This window comes from Babylonia areolata, chromosome 22 (assembly GCF_041734735.1).
Source record: "Babylonia areolata isolate BAREFJ2019XMU chromosome 22, ASM4173473v1, whole genome shotgun sequence".
NCBI lineage: Eukaryota > Metazoa > Mollusca > Gastropoda > Neogastropoda > Buccinidae > Babylonia > Babylonia areolata.
This window is the reverse complement of record NC_134897.1, coordinates 16,927,033-16,945,117: the sequence shown is the minus strand read 5'-3', so window position 1 is coordinate 16,945,117 and position 18,085 is coordinate 16,927,033. Positions and strand designations below refer to the sequence as shown.

Below are 18,085 nucleotides of genomic sequence, written 5' to 3'. Positions count from 1 at the left end.
GGCGAACAACTTCAGCGCAGTCGTCACCAGCACCGTGATTCAGGACGGGCACTGGCATCACGTGCTGGTTGCCGTGGGAAACGTCACTGTGCAGTTCTACCTGGATGGGACTCTGATCAGCTCCAGGTAGCACACAGAGAGAAAAAGAAACACACACACATGCACGCACACGTGCACAGGCATGCACACACACACACACACACTCTCTCTCACACACACACACATACACACACACACACATACACACACACACACACACACACACACACACTAACTCACTCGCTCACTCACTCACTCAAACACACACACACACACACACTCTCTCACACACACACACACACACACACACACACACACACACACTCACTCACTCACGATCTAGAAACACACAGAGATGCTCACAGTCTCTCACACACATATGCATTCAAACATAAGCACCTGTCTGCATGTGCAGGCATGTATGCATGCGTGCGCGCGCACACACACACTACCACACACACACAAACACACACACTACCACACACACACACACACACACACACACACACACACACACACACACTACCACACACACACACACACACACACACATATATATATATATATATATATATATATATATATATATATATATATATATATATATATATATATATATGTATGTATGTATACAGAATGGGACACACACACACACTCACTCTCTCTCTCTCTCTTTCTCTCTCTCTCATTCTCTCTCTCTCACACTGTTACTCAGTAGTCACACACACACACACGTGCGCGCGCATACGCACGCACGCGCACCCCCCCCCCCCCTCAGTAACACTATTAACAAGTATGATTGTCATTCACGAAACGTCCCCCTGCCCCTCCCCTCCCCCCCCAAAAAAAAAGCAACAACAACAAAAAATCCTGGTTGTTTTCAGTTGTACATATCAGAATATTTTGCACTGTATTTAATTTGAGTGTTCTGAGCTGTTGTGTACTTAAGATGTTAACAGACCAAGATGATGATTATGTATTGTGCGTCTGTTAAGTGCACTGAGTACTGGTGTACCCAAGATGGGTTCGGATACACTGAGCAGTGGTGTACCAGAGATGTTGTTATGCCAAAATATTTGTATTAAAAATTTGTATTTAAAAGTGTTCAAGATATTTTTTATATTGTAAAATTCTTTTACCTTTAGCGACATCTCTCGTAAGATCAAGATTGACCTACGGTCAAGAAATCTTCTTTTCTGCTCCGCCAATGTTTCTAAAGAAGCTGCGAATAATTGACAGTAAAGCTGTGAAACTGGCTTTAGGGGTACCTGTGCATACTAAGACCTCAGAAGCCTATAAGCTTGCGGGTATTCTACCACTAGATGAAGTCAGAAAATTAAGTTCTGCTAAATACATTGTGAGATGTACAGTAGTGGATGATTTTGAGGAATTAAATATTAGGTCTGATATTGATTTTCCCAAAAATGCACAAAATAATTCAAATCTACAAACCATTCGCACATATGTGTCAGATATTTTAAATTCATCAGACATTGATTTGCATGATATGGCACCTTGTGTTCAGGTGCCACCTGTCCCTCCCTGGGAGTTAACAAAAGCAAACGTCAGCATATGTGCTTCTGACACAACAAAAGGAGAATCTCCACATATAATAGCAGCATCTGTCAGAATTGAATTAGAAGAAAATTTTGATTATCATTTAAAAGTTTACACTGATGGCTCGGTCCTGGATGATAGCAGTGCAGGATCTGCTTATGTCATTCCTGACCTAAAAACAGAAAAATCATATTATTTAGGTAAGGGACATTCAATTTTTACAGCTGAATTGGTGGCCATCCTTATGGCTTTAAATCAGTCTTGTTGATATACCAATCATAATAAGTAATATTCCATTTTGTGTTGATTCTCAATCTGTTTTTAAAAGATTGCTCCTTTTTGAGAATAATCAAAGAGAAGATTTATTGTTTGAAATTAGGTATTTATTGCACTCCCTGTTTGTGAAGGGTACAAATGTTGATTTTTGTTGGACACCATCCCACACTGGATTCTTTTATAACGACCAAGCAGACAGGGCAGCAAAAAGGGGAGCAAAGAATCATATAGATAGTATAAAAGTATACTGCCCATTGTCATACAAGGAAATAAGCAATATACTAGAAAGAGACTTTTATAGGTGCTTGAATTCAAGTCTAAAACCTCGTCAGTTTACTCTCTCAGACTTTGGTCGGAATCGCAGACCAATTCTGAGTTTAGCTCTCAGACTGTTATCAAATTCATTACAGACCAAGTATTGTTCTAATGTCAAGTGCATATGCATTAGTAACCTGACAATTAAGCATATAATTTTAGACTGTAGCTTAATGAAGCCTTATGTACACTAAAGTGTGTCTTCACAGGTGACTGAGAACGTTGATGTTTTTGACTTTTTGCATTCATTGTCAGTTGTTTCGCTTGTCAGTTTAATGACTTCTCTTTTACGAAGGCCTTTAAGTAATTTCCTGTAATTTAGATTTTTTTTTCAGACTTCACCCTCATTTCACCCTCATTTGCCCAGTTTCCCCCAACCCTCCATTCATTCACATCTCCCACCACTTCTAGCCCATAATACTCAAATGTATTCAAAAATACTTTAACAAAATGTCTTCAGTCACCGATATGTGTGCCGGGACATTAATTAAACAAAAATTCCTCCTTTTTATATTGTGTGCTGAGCAGTGGTGTACCCAATACATTATTGTACCAGAGAATTTATATTGTGTGTCTCAAGGTCATAGAAGTGATGTACCCAAGATGGGTGCAGGTGCACTGAGCAGTGTCCTGCCAAAGATATTTTTTGACCAGAGTATTTTATATTGTGTGCGCTTAGAGCACATTGAGCAGTGCCGCACCAAAGATGTTAATGTACCAGAGTATTTGTATTGTGTGTGTTTAGTGCACTTAGCAGCGGTGTACCCAAGACGGGTGCAGGTGTACTGTTGGTGGGGGCCAGACCTCCCAGTGATGAACAGTTTGAGGGATACATGCAGGACGTTAGGATATGGGCTCGCACCTTTGATTCCAGGTGAAAATGTGTGTGTGGTGTAGTGTGTGTATGTGTGTGTGTGTGAGTGTATGTGTGTGTTTGTGAGTGTATGAGTGTATGTGTGTGTGTGTGTGTGTGTGTGTGTGGTTTGGTGTGTGTTGGGAATGGTGGGGTGGTGGTGTGTGTGTGTGCGCGTGTGTGTGTATTTTGTGTGAGTGGTGTGGTTTGGTGTGTGTGTGTGGGGGGGGGGGAGGGGGCATGTATGGCATGTTAGTGCGAATGTGAGAAGGTTAGTGTGAATGTGAGAAAGGGGTGTGATATATTTGTGAGGGAAGAAGTATGTACTTACAGAGTATATGCATATGGGCTTTGAATTTTGAGTGCAAGTGTGTGTGTGTGTGTGCGTGTGTGTGTGTGTGTGTGTGTGTGTGTGTGTGTGTGTGTGTGTGTGTGACAGACAGACTGACAGACAGACAGACAAGACAGGACAGACAGATAAACAGAGTCAGAAAGATGGAGAGACAGAGAGAAAGAGTGTGAGAACAAAAGTGAGAAGATGTTCAAGTACACAATTACATGTGTGTGTGAGTTCATTTCTTGTGTAATTGAGAGAGAGAGAAAGAGAGAATGAGAGGGAGAGAAGAAAGACTTTATTTCACAATTAATACTTTTGTAAAAGAAAAAAAAATTCCTTCCCATGGATCTACCAGTGAAGCAGAAGCCCTGTATCGCACCCCACCACTGAACGACGTGACGCCAGTGTCGGGAGTGCTGTTGTACAACACCGGGGTTCGAACCCAGACCTTCTCCGTCAGCTCACTGCAAGACATAGAGGAGGAAGGGGACGAGGTGTTTTCCGTCTCGCTGGTGGCCACCACAGGGGGCGCTGCTCTCTCCGTCGCTGACTCCCGCACCACACTCACAGGTAAGATGTACAGATCTCATACACATTTTGATAATTTTACGCAGTATTTACTACATGAGTAGGCTTTTTTTTATTTGATTTTTTTTTTTAATACAGTTCAGTTATTCGTTGTTTATCATGGTTTATTTGCTCTTTTCATTTGTAATCCTCCATGCTGTAAAAAGAGCGAAAGGAAATCAAGTCTTGAATCTCGTTACTCGTGTGATATTTCATGTTAAATGTGTTTTTAAAATTTTTTCTATAGTTCTTGTTTTATGTTTTTTTGCTGCCCCATCAAATGCAACATTCCAGTGGCATTTGCTTCCACACCAGTCATTTCCATTCCTACACCACTGCACACAGCTACAGCAGGTTTTTGTCTGCCGCAGTCTTGAATCACGTTACATGTGGTTTTTAATTTTTTTCTACAATTTTTTTTCTTTCTGCTGCCCCTTCAAATGCATCATTCCAGTGGCATTTGCTTCCACACCAGTCATTTCCATTCCTACACCATTGCACACAGCTACAGCAGGTTTTTGTCTGCCGCAGACTTGGAGTTGGAGGTCCAAGGGGTTTTCTGTATTTCTTCTTTGCTTTTTTTTTTAGATAAACTTTTTGAATTTCACAAAGACATGTATACAATATACAGAAACACCATGAACAAAAACCAGAAAACATCCATTGAGCATTAACAGAAGAAAAAATGAAAGAAAAAGAAAAGAGACATTGATTAACTAACTACGCGACCAGTCATTCAATCAGTCAATTAATGTTGACAGTAACAGTGACAGTAGTAATGGTGATGATGTCAGTGACTACAACAAAAAGGAGAAAAAAAAAAGGGAAGGCAACAAAGTCACTGAAGATGAAAATCAGCACTCTCGCCACCCTTCTTAAATGGGTTGTCAGTATCAGTATCAGTATCAGCAGCTCAAGGAGGCGTCACTGCGTTCGGACAAATCCATATACGCTACACCACATCTGCCAAGCAGATGCCTAACCAGCAGCGTAACCCAACGCGCTTAGTCAGGCCTTGAGAAGAAAAAAGAAAGAAAGAAAAAATAAAATAAAATAAAATAAAAAAATAAATAAAATAAATGAAAAAAACCACACACACACACACACACACAAATTTTAATAATAAGAAATAAAATGAAATGAAATAAAAAGAAATAAGTAAATAAATAATGTCATTCTTGTGGTGTCGGTGTAGAGTTGGATTTATTCTCCCCCCACCCCCCCCCAAAATTCCCACTCTCCACCCCCCTTCTTCCCCCCCTCTGGTCCCCTTCTCCTGGGATGGGGTGAACCCAGTTGGCATTATCTTTGGTAGGTGTTGACGTCAAACCTGAACACAACTAACTTATCCACCCATAACACTTTCAGTGCTGAAGAGCGACAACGCCAACGGGTTGTTCGGTTTCCGCGAGGCGTGCACCCCGTCGCGCATAGACGACGAGTCTGCGAAGTTGGTGTGCAACGTACAGCGACAGCGAGGCGACGACGGCACGGTGAACGTGACCTGGCTGATTCGGCAGCGCACGGCAGCAGGGCTGAATGGGGCTGACAGCGATTTTGATGCCGTCACGGGGCTGCTGGTCTTCCTGAGGGGAGAGAGACTGAAGGTGGGTGAGCTTGGATGGCATGGCTCTCATCACAGTGTGAAGTGTCAGACGGGCGCAACGGCTGAGTGGTTAAAGCGTTGGACTTTCCATTTTGAAGGTCCCGGGGACGGGCGCAATAGCCGAGTGGTTAAAGCGTTGGACTGTCAATCTGAGGGTCCCGGGTTCGAATCACGGTGACGGCGCCTGGTGGGTAAAGGGTGGAGATTTTTACGATCTCCCAGGTCAACATATGTGCAGACCTGCTAGTGCCTGAACCCCCTTCGTGTGTATATGCAAGCAGAAGATCAAATACGCACGTTAAAGATCCTGTAATCCATGTCAGCGTTCGGTGGGTTATGGAAACAAGAACATACCCAGCATGCACACCCCCGAAAACGGAGTATGGCTGCCTACATGGCGGGGTAAAAACGGTCATACACGTAAAAGCCCACTTGTGTGCATACGAGTGAACGCAGAAGAAGAAGAAGGTCCCGGGTTTGAATCCTGGTCATGGCGTCTGGTGGGTAGAAGGGTGGATATTTTCTGTGTGATCTCCCGGGTCAGCAGATGTACAGACCTGCTTGCGCTTGATCCTCTTTTATGTGTTGATACGTGTAAAAACGGGTCATGCATATAAAAGCCCACTCGTGCACTAAACGATTGAACGTGGGAGTTGCAGCCCATGAAAGGAGGAGTGTCACAATGGGTAGACTGATCTATATTTTTTTCTTTTCTCTTTTTTATACATATATATATATATTTTTTTTTTTTTTTCCCCCGCATTTCATTTAAATTTTTTTTTTTTTATCTATCTGCTTACTTTTTTCTTTTTTTTTCCCCCTGAAGGCCTGTTTGAGCGTGTTGGGTTACGCTTCTTGTCAGGCATCTGCTTAGCAGATGTGGTGTAGCGAATAAGGACTTATCTGAGTACAGTGACACTTCCTTGAGTAACTGAACTGAACTGAACAGACTGATCTACATATAGTACACCTTATCTGCTGTTTGAAAAGAATAGAAACGGGCGCAATAGCCAAATGGTTAAAGCATTGGACTTTCAATCTGAGGGTCCTGGGTTCGAATCTCGGTAACGGATCCGGTGGGTAAACGGTGGAGAGTTTTCCGATCTCCCAGGTCAACATATGTGCAGACCTGCTAGTGCCTGAACCCCTTTCATGCGTATACGCAAGCAGAAGATCAAATACGCACATTAAAGATCCTGCAATCCATGTCAGCGTTCGGTGGGTTATGGAAACAAGAATATACCCATCATGCACACCCCCGAAATCAGAGTATGGCTGCATCATGGTGGGGTAAAAAATGATCATAGACATAAAAGCCCACTCGTGTACATACGAGTGAACGGTAGGAGTTACAGCCCACGAACGAAGAAGAAGAAGAAGAAAAAAGAAAGAAGTAGATGCTTGACTTTTGCATGAACATACTGATTAGGCCTTGATGGTACAGTGATGGTGGAGTATGCTTCTGTTTGCATGAGAGAACATTGGAGGAGGATTGGTCAGAAGTGCCAGCTCGGTGTGATTGTGATGTTTACCTGATGTATTTTTTGTTCCTTGTCCAGGGCGTAGTTTTTTGATTTGTTGGTCTTTTATGGACAGGTATGTGTGTGTGTGTGTTTATCTCTCTCTATATATATCCACATATGTGTGTGTGTGTGTGTTTATCTCTCTCTTTATATATATGCACATGTGTGTGTGTGTGTGTGTGTGTGTGTGTGTGTGTGTGTGTGTGTGTGTGTAAATGTGTGTGTTCAAGCATGCTTTTTATGTTTACTTTTCTTTCCTTTAACATTTTTTCAAAGGTGTGTTTTTAGACAGGTAACTGTGTGTAAACGTGCACACACTCATATTTAAGTGCATTTCTGTATACATCGTTTGTTCATGTGCTTTTCAGACTTTTGAAGTTCAGGTAACGGATGAAACGGTTCCGGAGCTTGACGAATTGTTTGAGGTCAGCCTTGTGTCAGCCGTTTCTGCCGACGGTGTCATCGGTTCCACCAACACCAGTGGAGCCAGCGTGGATCCCACGAAGCAGCGCCATCAGGTCACCATTGCGGCCAACGATTACCCCTTTGGACTGTTCCAGTTTGGACAGAAAGTCGGGGTACCTCCCCACCCCTGATGAAAATGGAAGGGTACAACCCACTGAGGAAGTGCCGACTGTGAGTTGCTTGTGCTTTGGTTTGTTTTGTGTTTTCAAGCCCTTCCGTATGTGAAATACGTGATTGGAAAGTATGAGTGCTACCAGGGTCAATGAGTTTGGAAGATTTGAAACAATTTATAATAGCTTGGAAAATATTTCCATGTGGAAATACGGAAATCCTTCAAAGTCTTGATTTTACCAGTTGACCATTTGCAAGAAGAACAGTCCAAAACTTTATTTTTCCCCCAGAATAAAAGTACGCAAATTCTGTCACAAAAGAATAAATAAATCCTATGTTTTAGGGAAGGTGGAGGAGTAATGACTGAAATAAGTTTCATAATTTTTGGCCTACAAGATGCTGCAGTGCATAAGGCGTACCCCCTGAATTTAAAAAGAAAAAAGTTATTTGAACTTGTGTAAGGCGCACACCTCTGATGAAGGTACACCTGCCGTAAGGTAAAAGTCTTCCATTTTCTCTCTGCTAACAGCGGATGTTGTTTTCCGAGTAATTACATCATTATGGTTATTGGATAATCAAACAGGCATTATACTGCCTGTTCTATACTATAAAAAGAGAGATGTTTTATGGCATGTCAAGTTTGTTGGTCATAATAGAGCAAGGAAAGGAACAGAACCATATTCCGAAATGCATATTTCATTCATTCCTTCATTCCTCTCTGCACCATCAGGTCCTGGAGGCAATGATGAAGTAGCATCTTTTGTTTCTGTCTTCTGTTTTTTGTTGTTGTTTTTTTTGAGAGGCTGTCTGTGGTGCAAGGAAGATATATGTTTATTTGAAAAAAAATAGTTATTGCATGTGTTTAACGGAGGAAGGTGGCAGAATGGTTAAGACGCTCATCTGCCAATACAGTCCGTGAGGGTCAGGGTTTGAATCACGCTCTCGCCCTTACTCCCAAGTTTGACTGGAAAATCGAACTGAGATGTACGAGATGATGAGCCAAGGTCCCGTGTGCATCACGCACTTGGTGCACTGAAAAAGAACCCATGGCAATTGTTGTTGTCTCGTTCGTCACTTATCAGATGGATTCCCCTATCTCCTCGACCAAGTACGTCGCAGGTCCTCCTGTCCTCTGTAGAGCTTCCGGGCTATCGGGATTGGGTCGGGCCAGGTTTTCTCTCGGAGTGCTTGGTGGAGCGGGCAGGCCTGCAGCAGATGTTCTGTTGTCTGGCTTCCTGTTCTGCAGGGGCACTGCTCTGTGTCGCTAATACAGAGTTTCGTGCATAGGTGGTGTTTCAGGCGGTTGTGGCCTGTCCTGAGTCTGAAAATGGCTACCTGTTCTCGACGAGTCAGCAGGTAGTATGGGTCTGCTCTGTTGTGGCATGGATGCTGCTGCTTCCATTTGTTCTGCAGCTTGGCCTTAATGATGGTCAGAGTATCTGGTAGACCTGTCCATCTGCTCTTTACCCGTGGCAGTGAGAGAGTTGTCCTTGCAAAATGATGTCGAAGAAAGCCACTCTGATAGGTACACAAATATATATGCATGCACTCAAGGCCTGACTAAGCGTGTTGGGTTACGCTGTTGGTCAGGTATCTGCCAAGCAGATGTGGTTTGGCGTACATGGATTTGTCCGAACGCATTGACGCCTCTTTGAAAAACTGAAACTGAAACTGCGTTGTTTGTGTATCACTTCCAGGTGAGGGTGGGGGAGGATGGGGGTACGGTGTCTCTGGTGGTGGAAAGGGCGCAGGGAACTCTGGGAGCTGTGTCGGTCGAGTGGCGGACCAGCGACAAAACTGCCGTCAGTGAGGGAAAGACGCCGCCGGATTATGTGGTGAGTGCGGCGCTCTGTCTGATGAAGTTTGTGTTGTGTTCCCCTTAACTAAGATGTCGTGTCATGCTTCCCACGACAAAGACAGATAAAGCTTTGTGCTTCCCACAACTGAGACATATGATGCGTTACATTTCCAACGAAAATGATGTCATGTTAGCTTCCCACAACAAACACAGATAAAGCATTGTGCTTCCCACAACTAAGACATATAATGTGTTACATTTCCAACGAAAATGATGTCATGTTATGCTTCCCACAACTGAGATATATGATGTATTACATTTCCAACGAAAATGATGTCATGTTAGCTTCCCACAAGAAAGACATATAATGATGTCTTTATATTTTCAGTAACAAAAACAAAATCATTTGAAGTTAGGTGAGACAAGCAAAATGTGTGTGTGTGTGTGTGTTCGCACAATTAAAACAGGAAGAATTGTCCATTCATTACAAAATTTTCTTTCTGGAGCAGAAGAAAGTGCAAGAATTTAGTTTTTATATTAGATTTTTTATTTTATCTTTAAAAAAAAATTATTTATTTGTATTGTATGTTAAAAAAAAAACCCAACTTTTTTAAAATTCATATTTTATGTCGCATTTCATTCATACATACATACATACAAATATTATATTTTATCAATAAACAATTTTAGTATTTTGATGTTGTCAAATTTTTGTTGCTGTGAGTTTGACTCTTTGTTATTTGGTTTGTCTTCAGGTGAATGTAAGTATCTTGAATGTCTGGGATACCGGTGCTTTGATATCATTGGGATGCTGGTGCTTTGATATTGGAAATAAAACTTTTGGCGTCATTATATGATTCTTTGGTTTGGGGTAGTGTGTACATGGGTGCTTTATAAAAAAAAATTTATATCGTTTTGCTGTCTTTTATTGTACTGGTTTTGTTTCATTTTTACTCTCCATCCACTTATTATCGTATCAGATGCAATTTTGTTTTTAACACTTATAAGAACCTTTGGGGGTTTGCTTGAGAAAGGGTGCTGTTGTTTAGTATGAATGTCTTGTGGGTTTTTTTTTTGTTTTTGTATATATTTGTATTTTGTGAGTTTTTTTTTGTTCATTTATTCTTTCATTCATTCCTGTGATCTGGTAAGCTGTGAAGGAAGGAGTGGGTGTGTGGAGGGAAGAGTTGCTGTTGAGTCAGTCTGAAGGTTGTTCCTGTCCACGTTTGAGCAGTTCCTTGGATTTTATCATGGATGTTATGAAGTTTTTTTTGGTTGGTTTGTTTTTTGTTTTTGCTGCCCCATCATCTGCACCGTTTCAGTGGCATTACTCCCATGCCACTCATTTAGATTCCCCCATAGACATCCACACCCAGGTTCATCCGTCACAGTTCCAGTGTCGGCAGTCAGCAGGGAACCATCGATATTAGGTTGTCAGGAGGCCACACACCAGAGGAGACCCTGCACTGCTGCTGAGTCACTTTGGTGTTGTTCAGTGGTGCCTGTTCTGATTTGATGTACTTAGAACACCACCTACTAAGCCCTCTACTAATGACAATAATGGCTTAGTCGTGGAGCCAGACTGAGTGAGCGTCCCTCCCAGAGTGGAAGATTGATAGCTACCATTTTTGGAGAAACAAATACCTAGTTTCTCACTATGCCTCATCTTTGTATTTGTATTTCTCTTTTTGTGCTTTCTTTGCTGGTGATTCAAAGATATTGGTAATGGCTGATTTGCATATGAAGAAGCGTTGTGTACAACAAGCTTGCATGACATACTGTCATTATTTATAGACTTTTAGCTCAGCACTTATCAGATATTTCTAAGTTTAACGTCTTTATGAAGATATTTTTTGGTTGTTGACAACATGGATGTGTGTGCCTGCGTGCGTGCGTACGTGTGTGCGTGTGTGTGTGTGTGTGTGTGTGTGCGTGCGTGCGTAATAGTAAGTGTTGGAAAGCAGGAGGATATTTCATTGCTTTCATGTTTGTTGCTTTTTTTGTTGTTGATGCAATGCAGATTTTTTTTTTTTTTTAAGATATAGAATGTTTCAAAACATTTTTGGATCTGAAATATTTTGTGACATACCCAGTTTTCATTGATTAATGATACATTATTTATTTATTTATTTTATTCTATTTCATTTTATTTATTTATTTATTTATTTATTTATCTTTTTATTTTTATTTTTACTTTTGTATGCTTATGGTTGACTTCATTAAGTTTTTGTGCCTTATAAGTATTACTATTAGTAGTAGTAGTTCTTTTTTTTAATGTATTTATCTATTATTTATTTACTCTTCTTTTTTTTTCTCCGGGCCTGACTAAGCGCGTTGGGTTACGCTGCTGGTCAGGCATCTGCTTGGCAGATGTGGTGTAGCGTATATGGATTTGATCCAAACGCAGTGATGCCTCCTTGAGCTACTGAAACTGAAACTGAATGCAGTGACGCCTCCTTGCGAAACTGAAGTAACAATAGTAATAATGGTGTACATTTATATAGCGCCCTTTCTCACTAAGAGCGCTTTACATGAAAGAAAAATATTACAAGTAACATAAAACATTCATGACCACTCTTTCTAAAAAAAAACAACCCCTCCCCCAACTCACATTCTCCCTTTCTCACTCTACATACATCCAAAGTGAGCTGACATGGGTGGTGTTGGAGAAAAGGAAGCTGAGAGTACTTATAGATTGGTTTTAAAAAGATGAGTCTTTTAGTGATGAGTGAAAAACAGCAATAAAATCTGATGCACGGATATGATGAAGAAGGTTGTTCCAGATGTGAGGAGCAGCAAAGAAGAAAGAATGTTCACCATAGGTTCTTGTATTGACACGAGGAAGTTTCAAAAGGTAACAGTCAGAGGGAGAGCAGAGATTTCTTGTGGGAGTGAAAGTGGGAGTTACAGCCCCTGAACACAGAATGAGAAGTGCTGGGCTGGGTTGCAAAAGCAATCTTAGCAATCTTAAGTTTGCTTTGCACTAAGGATTTTCCTAAGTCACTGGAATTAGCGTAAACTTGAGATAATTCTAATGAGTGATATTAGCAGCTTTATGTTTGTTATGTGGAAAGAATTTTCATATGTCTGTGGCGCTGGCGAAAACTTGGGAAAAATTCTCAACGCTAAGCAAGCCCAGTGCTGCCGAGGTCATTGATGCAGCCCCATCCCCAGTGAACATCATCAAAGCACGCAGAGTGAGACCCATGTTTTGTGTCCACAGGGTGCGGCAGGCAGGGTGGACTTTGTCAACGGTCAGCTGTATGCTTTTGTCAACATCACCATCCGGGACAACACTGTTCCTGAGGGGGAGAAGATGTTTCAGGTGTGAGGGTGTGTGTGTGTGTGTGGGTGGGGTGGGGTTGTGGGGTGTGTTGGTGGGGGGTGGCTTTCTGTGTATGTGTGTGTGTGTGTGTGATGGTATGTGTGTGTGATGGTGTGTGTGTGGGGAGGTGTGGGTGTGGGGGGGGGTTGTGGGGTGTGTTGGTGGGGGGTGGCTTTCTGTGTATGTGTGTGTGTGTGTGTGTGTGATGGTATGTGTGTGTGATGGTGTGTGTGTGTGGGGGTGTGGGTGTGGGGGGGGTTGGGGGGTGTGTTGGTGGGGGGTGGCTTTCTGTGTATGTGTGTGTATGTGTGTGACGGTTTGTGTGTGTGTGTGTGTGTGTGTGTGTGTGGTCACAGGCAGGCTGTGGAAAATGAAAGACTGATTTGTGGCACCATTTTGTGTCAACGACAGGTTTTCCCGATGCAAACTGACCCCTAGTGTGTATATGCACGCACGAAGATCAAATGTGCTCATAAAAGATCCCACAATCCATGCTGGTATTCAGTGTGCAATGGAATCAAAAACGTACTGACCATCAGTTAACGATGCTATCGATACGCTCGTGACAGGTGGAGCTGGCCAACCCCACAGGTGGCGCTGCTGTTGGTGAAGCAGGGTCCGTCATGGTGGTCATCAATGCCTCGGATAATGCGTACGGCGTTTACCAGTTTGCTGACAACTCCCTGCAAGTTCTGGGCCAGGAGACTGGTGACAGGTCATACAAGTCTGTCTTCCTGAAGGTGAAGAGCTGTTGGGGCTGGAAGACTTCTGTGTGTGTGTGTGTGGGTGTGTGTGTGCTTGCGTGTGTGTGAATCAGAATCAGAATCGTATTTGTCATGAAAACTGTGAATGAAAGGTTTATGTATGTGTGTGTTGGTGTGTGCGTGCACGTGTGTGTGTGTGTGTGTGTGTGTGTGAGCATGCTTGTGTGTGTGGTGTGTGTGCTTGTGTGAGTTGGTGTATTTTTGTGTGCCTGTGGGCATGCTTCCGTGCGCGCGCGTGCACATGTGTGTGTGTGTGTGTGCAAGCAACTGAACGTTCACATGCTGTGGAAGTGGAGCTGTGTCTAATGTTAAATGGATGGGTGGTATTCCAGATGGTTGGACACATAACTTAAATGTTGATCGGATATCCTGTCCTGCTTGTGGAAAGTGATGGGATCATTTGTTTCATAATATTTTTGGAAATAATTTGATTTTTTCCAAGACAGACAGCCATTGAACAATTACACCAATCATCCTTATGGATTGTTTGTGTCATATTATTTTTGAAGAGTTTGATTTCTTCAAGACAGACAGTCCTTGAACAATTACACCACCCATCCTTACCTGACGTGTACAGGTGTTGAGACTGGGAGGATCCATAGGGCTGCAGCCCTTGAACAATTACACCAATCATCCTTTTGTGACATGCACAGGTGTTGAGACTGGGAGGATCCATAGGGCTGCAGCCCTTGAACAATTATCATCCTTACCTGACGTGTACAGGTGTTGAGACTGGGAGGAACCATAGGGCTGCAGCCCTTGAACAATCACACCAATCATCCTTACCTGACGTGTACAGGTGTTGAGACTGGGAGGATCCATAGGGCTGCAGCCCTTGAACAATTACACCAATCATCCTTACCTGACGTGTACAGGTGTTGAGACTGGGAGGATCCATAGGGCTGCAGCCCTTGAACAATTACACCAATCATCCTTACCTGACGTGTACAGGTGTTGAGACTGGGAGGATCCATAGGGCTGCAGCCCTTGAACAATTATCATCCTTACCTGACGTGTACAGGTGTTGAGACTGGGAGGATCCATAGGGCTGCAGCCCTTGAACAATCACACCAATCATCCTTTTGTGACATGCACAGGTGTTGAGACTGGGAGGATCCATAGGGCTGCAGCCCTTGAACAATTACACCAATCATCCTTACCTGACGTGTACATGTGTTGAGACTGGGAAGATCCATAGGGCTGCAGCCCTTGAACAATCACACCAGTCATCCTTACCTGACGTGTACAGGTGTTGAGACTGGGAGGATCCATAGGGCTGCAGCCCTTGAACAATTATCATCCTTACCTGACGTGTACAGGTGTTGAGACTGGGAGGATCCATAGGGCTGCAGCCCTTGAACAATTACACCAATCATCCTTACCTGACGTGTACATGTGTTGAGACTGGGAGGATCCATAGGGCTGCAGCCCTTGAACAATTACACCAATCATCCTTTTGTGACATGCACAGGTGTTGAGACTGGGAGGAACCATAGGGCTGGACACAGTGTTGTGGACAGCCATAGAGGATTTAGACGATGGACAAGATCTGGTGGAGAGTTCCGGAAGTGTTCAGTTTGCTGCCGGTCAGAACAACGCCAACCTGGAGATCAAAGTGCGAGGGGACACGCTGCCGGAGCTAGACGAAATCCTGATTGTCAAACTCACTCAAGTCACCAAGGTACAGTGTTTTGTGGAATGTCTGTTGTTGGTATGACAATTTTGTGTGTGTGTGTGTGTGTGATATGATTTGCACAAAAAAGTGTAAAAATTGTCTGTATTCATTTTCACCCGTTGTCAACCTGTCAACTTTTGCTTTGAGTCTTTGTTTTTTTCCAGTTTGCCTAACTTGAGCAGTGGAAGTAAATTACAACTTCACTTTGACTGGTTTCTTGAGTAAAGGTTAAGGTTAAAGGTTCCGTAGTGTTTTGAGTTCAAACCTGTCAAAATTTCTGTCACAGCTTCTGGTCCATCTGAATGCTAGCACTCTGATCTTCACCTGTCTGCTTATAGCGTTGGACACTGCACAGAGACTACCCTCCTCAGAGTCACACACACACTTATCTCCACTTTGCCCCAGATGATGACAGAATGCCTCTTCTGTCTCTTTTGGATTGTTCTGCAGCTTTCGATACTCATCGGCTTCACATCGCTGCTGTCAGAACAAAGTCCTTCGGTCAGTGTTCTTTCTCTTTTCACTGGCCCGGCTGTCTGGAGCCAGCTCCCTGCGCAGATCAGGAACTCTTCTTCTTCAGCTTCGTTCAAGTCTTTCCATGAAAGCCCACTTCTTTAAACTGATGTGGAAAGCAGTGCCCCAACCCATTCTCATTGTGTACTTCTCATCTCTGTGTGTGTGTGTGTGTGTGTGTGTGTGTGTGAAGTGCTGAGAGCTCCCCATTTGAGGATAGGTGCAATGTAAATTTGCATTGTTAGTATTATTATTATTACTGTTATTATTAATATTACTATTATTATTATTATTATTATTATTATTACTATTATTATGAATTTATATTTATTTTATATTATTATTACTATTATTATTATTTTCATTATGAAGATTTTATACTCATTTTATTATTACTACTACTACTACTACTATTATTATGAATTCATATTCATTTTTTTTATTATTATTATTATTATTAATTCATATTCATTGTTTCTGGGACTTGGCATTGGAAGGTGGAGCCCAATCCTCTACTCTTTTTTTTTTTTTTTTTTTGAACCTTCTGAAGCTGAAGCTGAAGTCGGGTATCTGTCGACACATGGATGGAGTGAGGAAAATCAGAGTAATGTGCCTTTCCCATTGACACAGCACCACACAGGAAGTGGGGCCTCGAACACTGGGGGGGGGGGGGGGGGGGGGGGGAAGAAAAGAAAAAAAAAAGTGGGAAAAAAGAGGAGGTTGGAGGCCCCAGTAAAAAAAACAACAAAAAAGAACAAAAAAACAAACAAAAAAACCCCACTGATTGCTGATTGTTAATAGACTGCGTTTTGACAATTTACCCAGAAACGAAAGAATCTGTGATAAATGTTCCACCAAACGACATTGCTGATGAGTTTCACTATTTGTTTGTGTGCCCCCCCCCCCCTTTTTTTTTTTGAAAGCATCAGACAAAAATGCTTATCTTGGTATTATAGAATTCGCTCGAACTCCATTAAATTCCACCTATTGTTTTCTGAAAAAAAAACCCCAAAAGAATACTGTTAAAACTTAAATCCTTGGTTTCTGCTGTACGTAGCTCTTTTCATTAATGTTTTTTCTTGTGATACTATTTTATTTATTTTTATTTATTGTTGGGGTTTTTTTGATTGATTTTTTGTTGTTGTTTCTTTTGTTTGTTTGTTTGTATTATGAGTGAAATAGTACTTGTCAATGCGTATAATGAGTGATTGAATGAATGAGCCTACTTCTTGTTTTTAACATCACTCTTTTTATATTTACAGGATATGTGTAAAAGATGGACGTATGTGATGTTTCAATGCCCTCAGGGGGCACACGAAATAAGCTCCTTGCCTTGGCTTGAACACTGGAACTAAAGTCCAGTGGTTATCCATATCTGTCAAGGCATTTTTTATGTTCAACAAACAGGAAGAAAAAAACACAAAGCAAAAGAACAACAAAAGCACGAAATTATGGTGCTTAGAGCCTCGCCAACCACTAAGGCCATCTCAAGGCTGTCACCACGTTAATACCAACTACAAGGGTAAAAAACAAACAATAAAAACAAGTCACCACTTTAAGCTTTCCACTCAAAGTTTTAAAAAACCTTCAAATCTGATTAAAAGTGTTCACTTCCTTCAACAAGTCCATCAGCGCCCACGGTGGGACATCACGAAACAAGGTCTTCAAAGAAACCGCCGTGTAATGTCTGTGTCTAACGTCATGCAGATCCCAACAGTCAAGGAGCCGTGTTTCACAGTGAGAGGCTCATCACAGGGAATACATCGAGGGGCCTCTTGCCCCAGAAGCACATAGAAGTAGCTGATGGTGGATAGAATTTAACAGCAGATGTTTCAAAAGACTGTTTCCCCTCATAAATCAGTATGTGAATATCTACACCTGTTGTATTTGAAATGATCGATCTACGAATAAAAAGCATTATGATTAATTGTATACCTGCGGATAGTTCAGTCCAGTTCACTTTCTGAAGGAGGCATCACTGCCTTTGGACAAATCCATATACGCTGCACCACATCTGCTGAGCAGATGCCTGACCAGCAGCGTAACCCAATGCGCTTAAAGATAGATAACAAGACATGCGCTGTCATTGGTGATGAGTGTTGGTGGGCACACATGTATATTATCATTATGATGGGTGTTTGAGAGTGACATCAATGTTTTCATGTACTGTAAGGTTCGGTCTATAAGCCACGTCTTTTTCTCCCAGCTTCAACCTCTGCGGCTTATACAATGAAGCGGCTTATTTTTAGGATTTTAATGATCCCGGAGTGTCACATTCTCTTCTGTTCTCAGCTGCCCTTCAACTCACCAAAATCATCTGTCCATGAATTTTTGGGTGAGCTTCAGGTTAGTGTGCAAACT

The 18,085-nt window shown here is 42.2% G+C and overlaps 2 protein-coding genes across 3 annotated transcripts in view; both read left to right on the top strand.

Annotated features, from left to right (window-relative positions):
- Window positions 1–9,471, top strand: part of LOC143296955 (adhesion G-protein coupled receptor V1-like) — a 50,361-nt gene extending 40,890 nt beyond the window's left edge. Inside the window, exons 23-28 of the mRNA XM_076609006.1 lie at window positions 2–126; window positions 2,933–3,061; window positions 3,733–3,947; window positions 5,313–5,551; window positions 7,442–7,709; window positions 9,347–9,471. Coding sequence (XP_076465121.1) covers window positions 2–126; window positions 2,933–3,061; window positions 3,733–3,947; window positions 5,313–5,551; window positions 7,442–7,669 — 936 coding nt within the window. The 3' untranslated portion in view covers window positions 7,670–7,709; window positions 9,347–9,471. The remainder of the gene's footprint in view (window position 1; window positions 127–2,932; window positions 3,062–3,732; window positions 3,948–5,312; window positions 5,552–7,441; window positions 7,710–9,346) is intronic.
- Window positions 9,472–12,655: 3,184 nt separating this feature from the next.
- LOC143296953 (adhesion G-protein coupled receptor V1-like) overlaps window positions 12,656–18,085 on the top strand; it is a 141,074-nt gene continuing 135,644 nt past the window's right edge. For both annotated transcript variants that reach the window (XM_076609000.1, XM_076609001.1), the window contains exons 1-3: window positions 12,656–12,772; window positions 13,342–13,512; window positions 15,008–15,217. In XM_076609000.1, coding sequence (XP_076465115.1) covers window positions 12,764–12,772; window positions 13,342–13,512; window positions 15,008–15,217 — 390 coding nt within the window. In that variant the 5' untranslated portion in view covers window positions 12,656–12,763. The remainder of the gene's footprint in view (window positions 12,773–13,341; window positions 13,513–15,007; window positions 15,218–18,085) is intronic.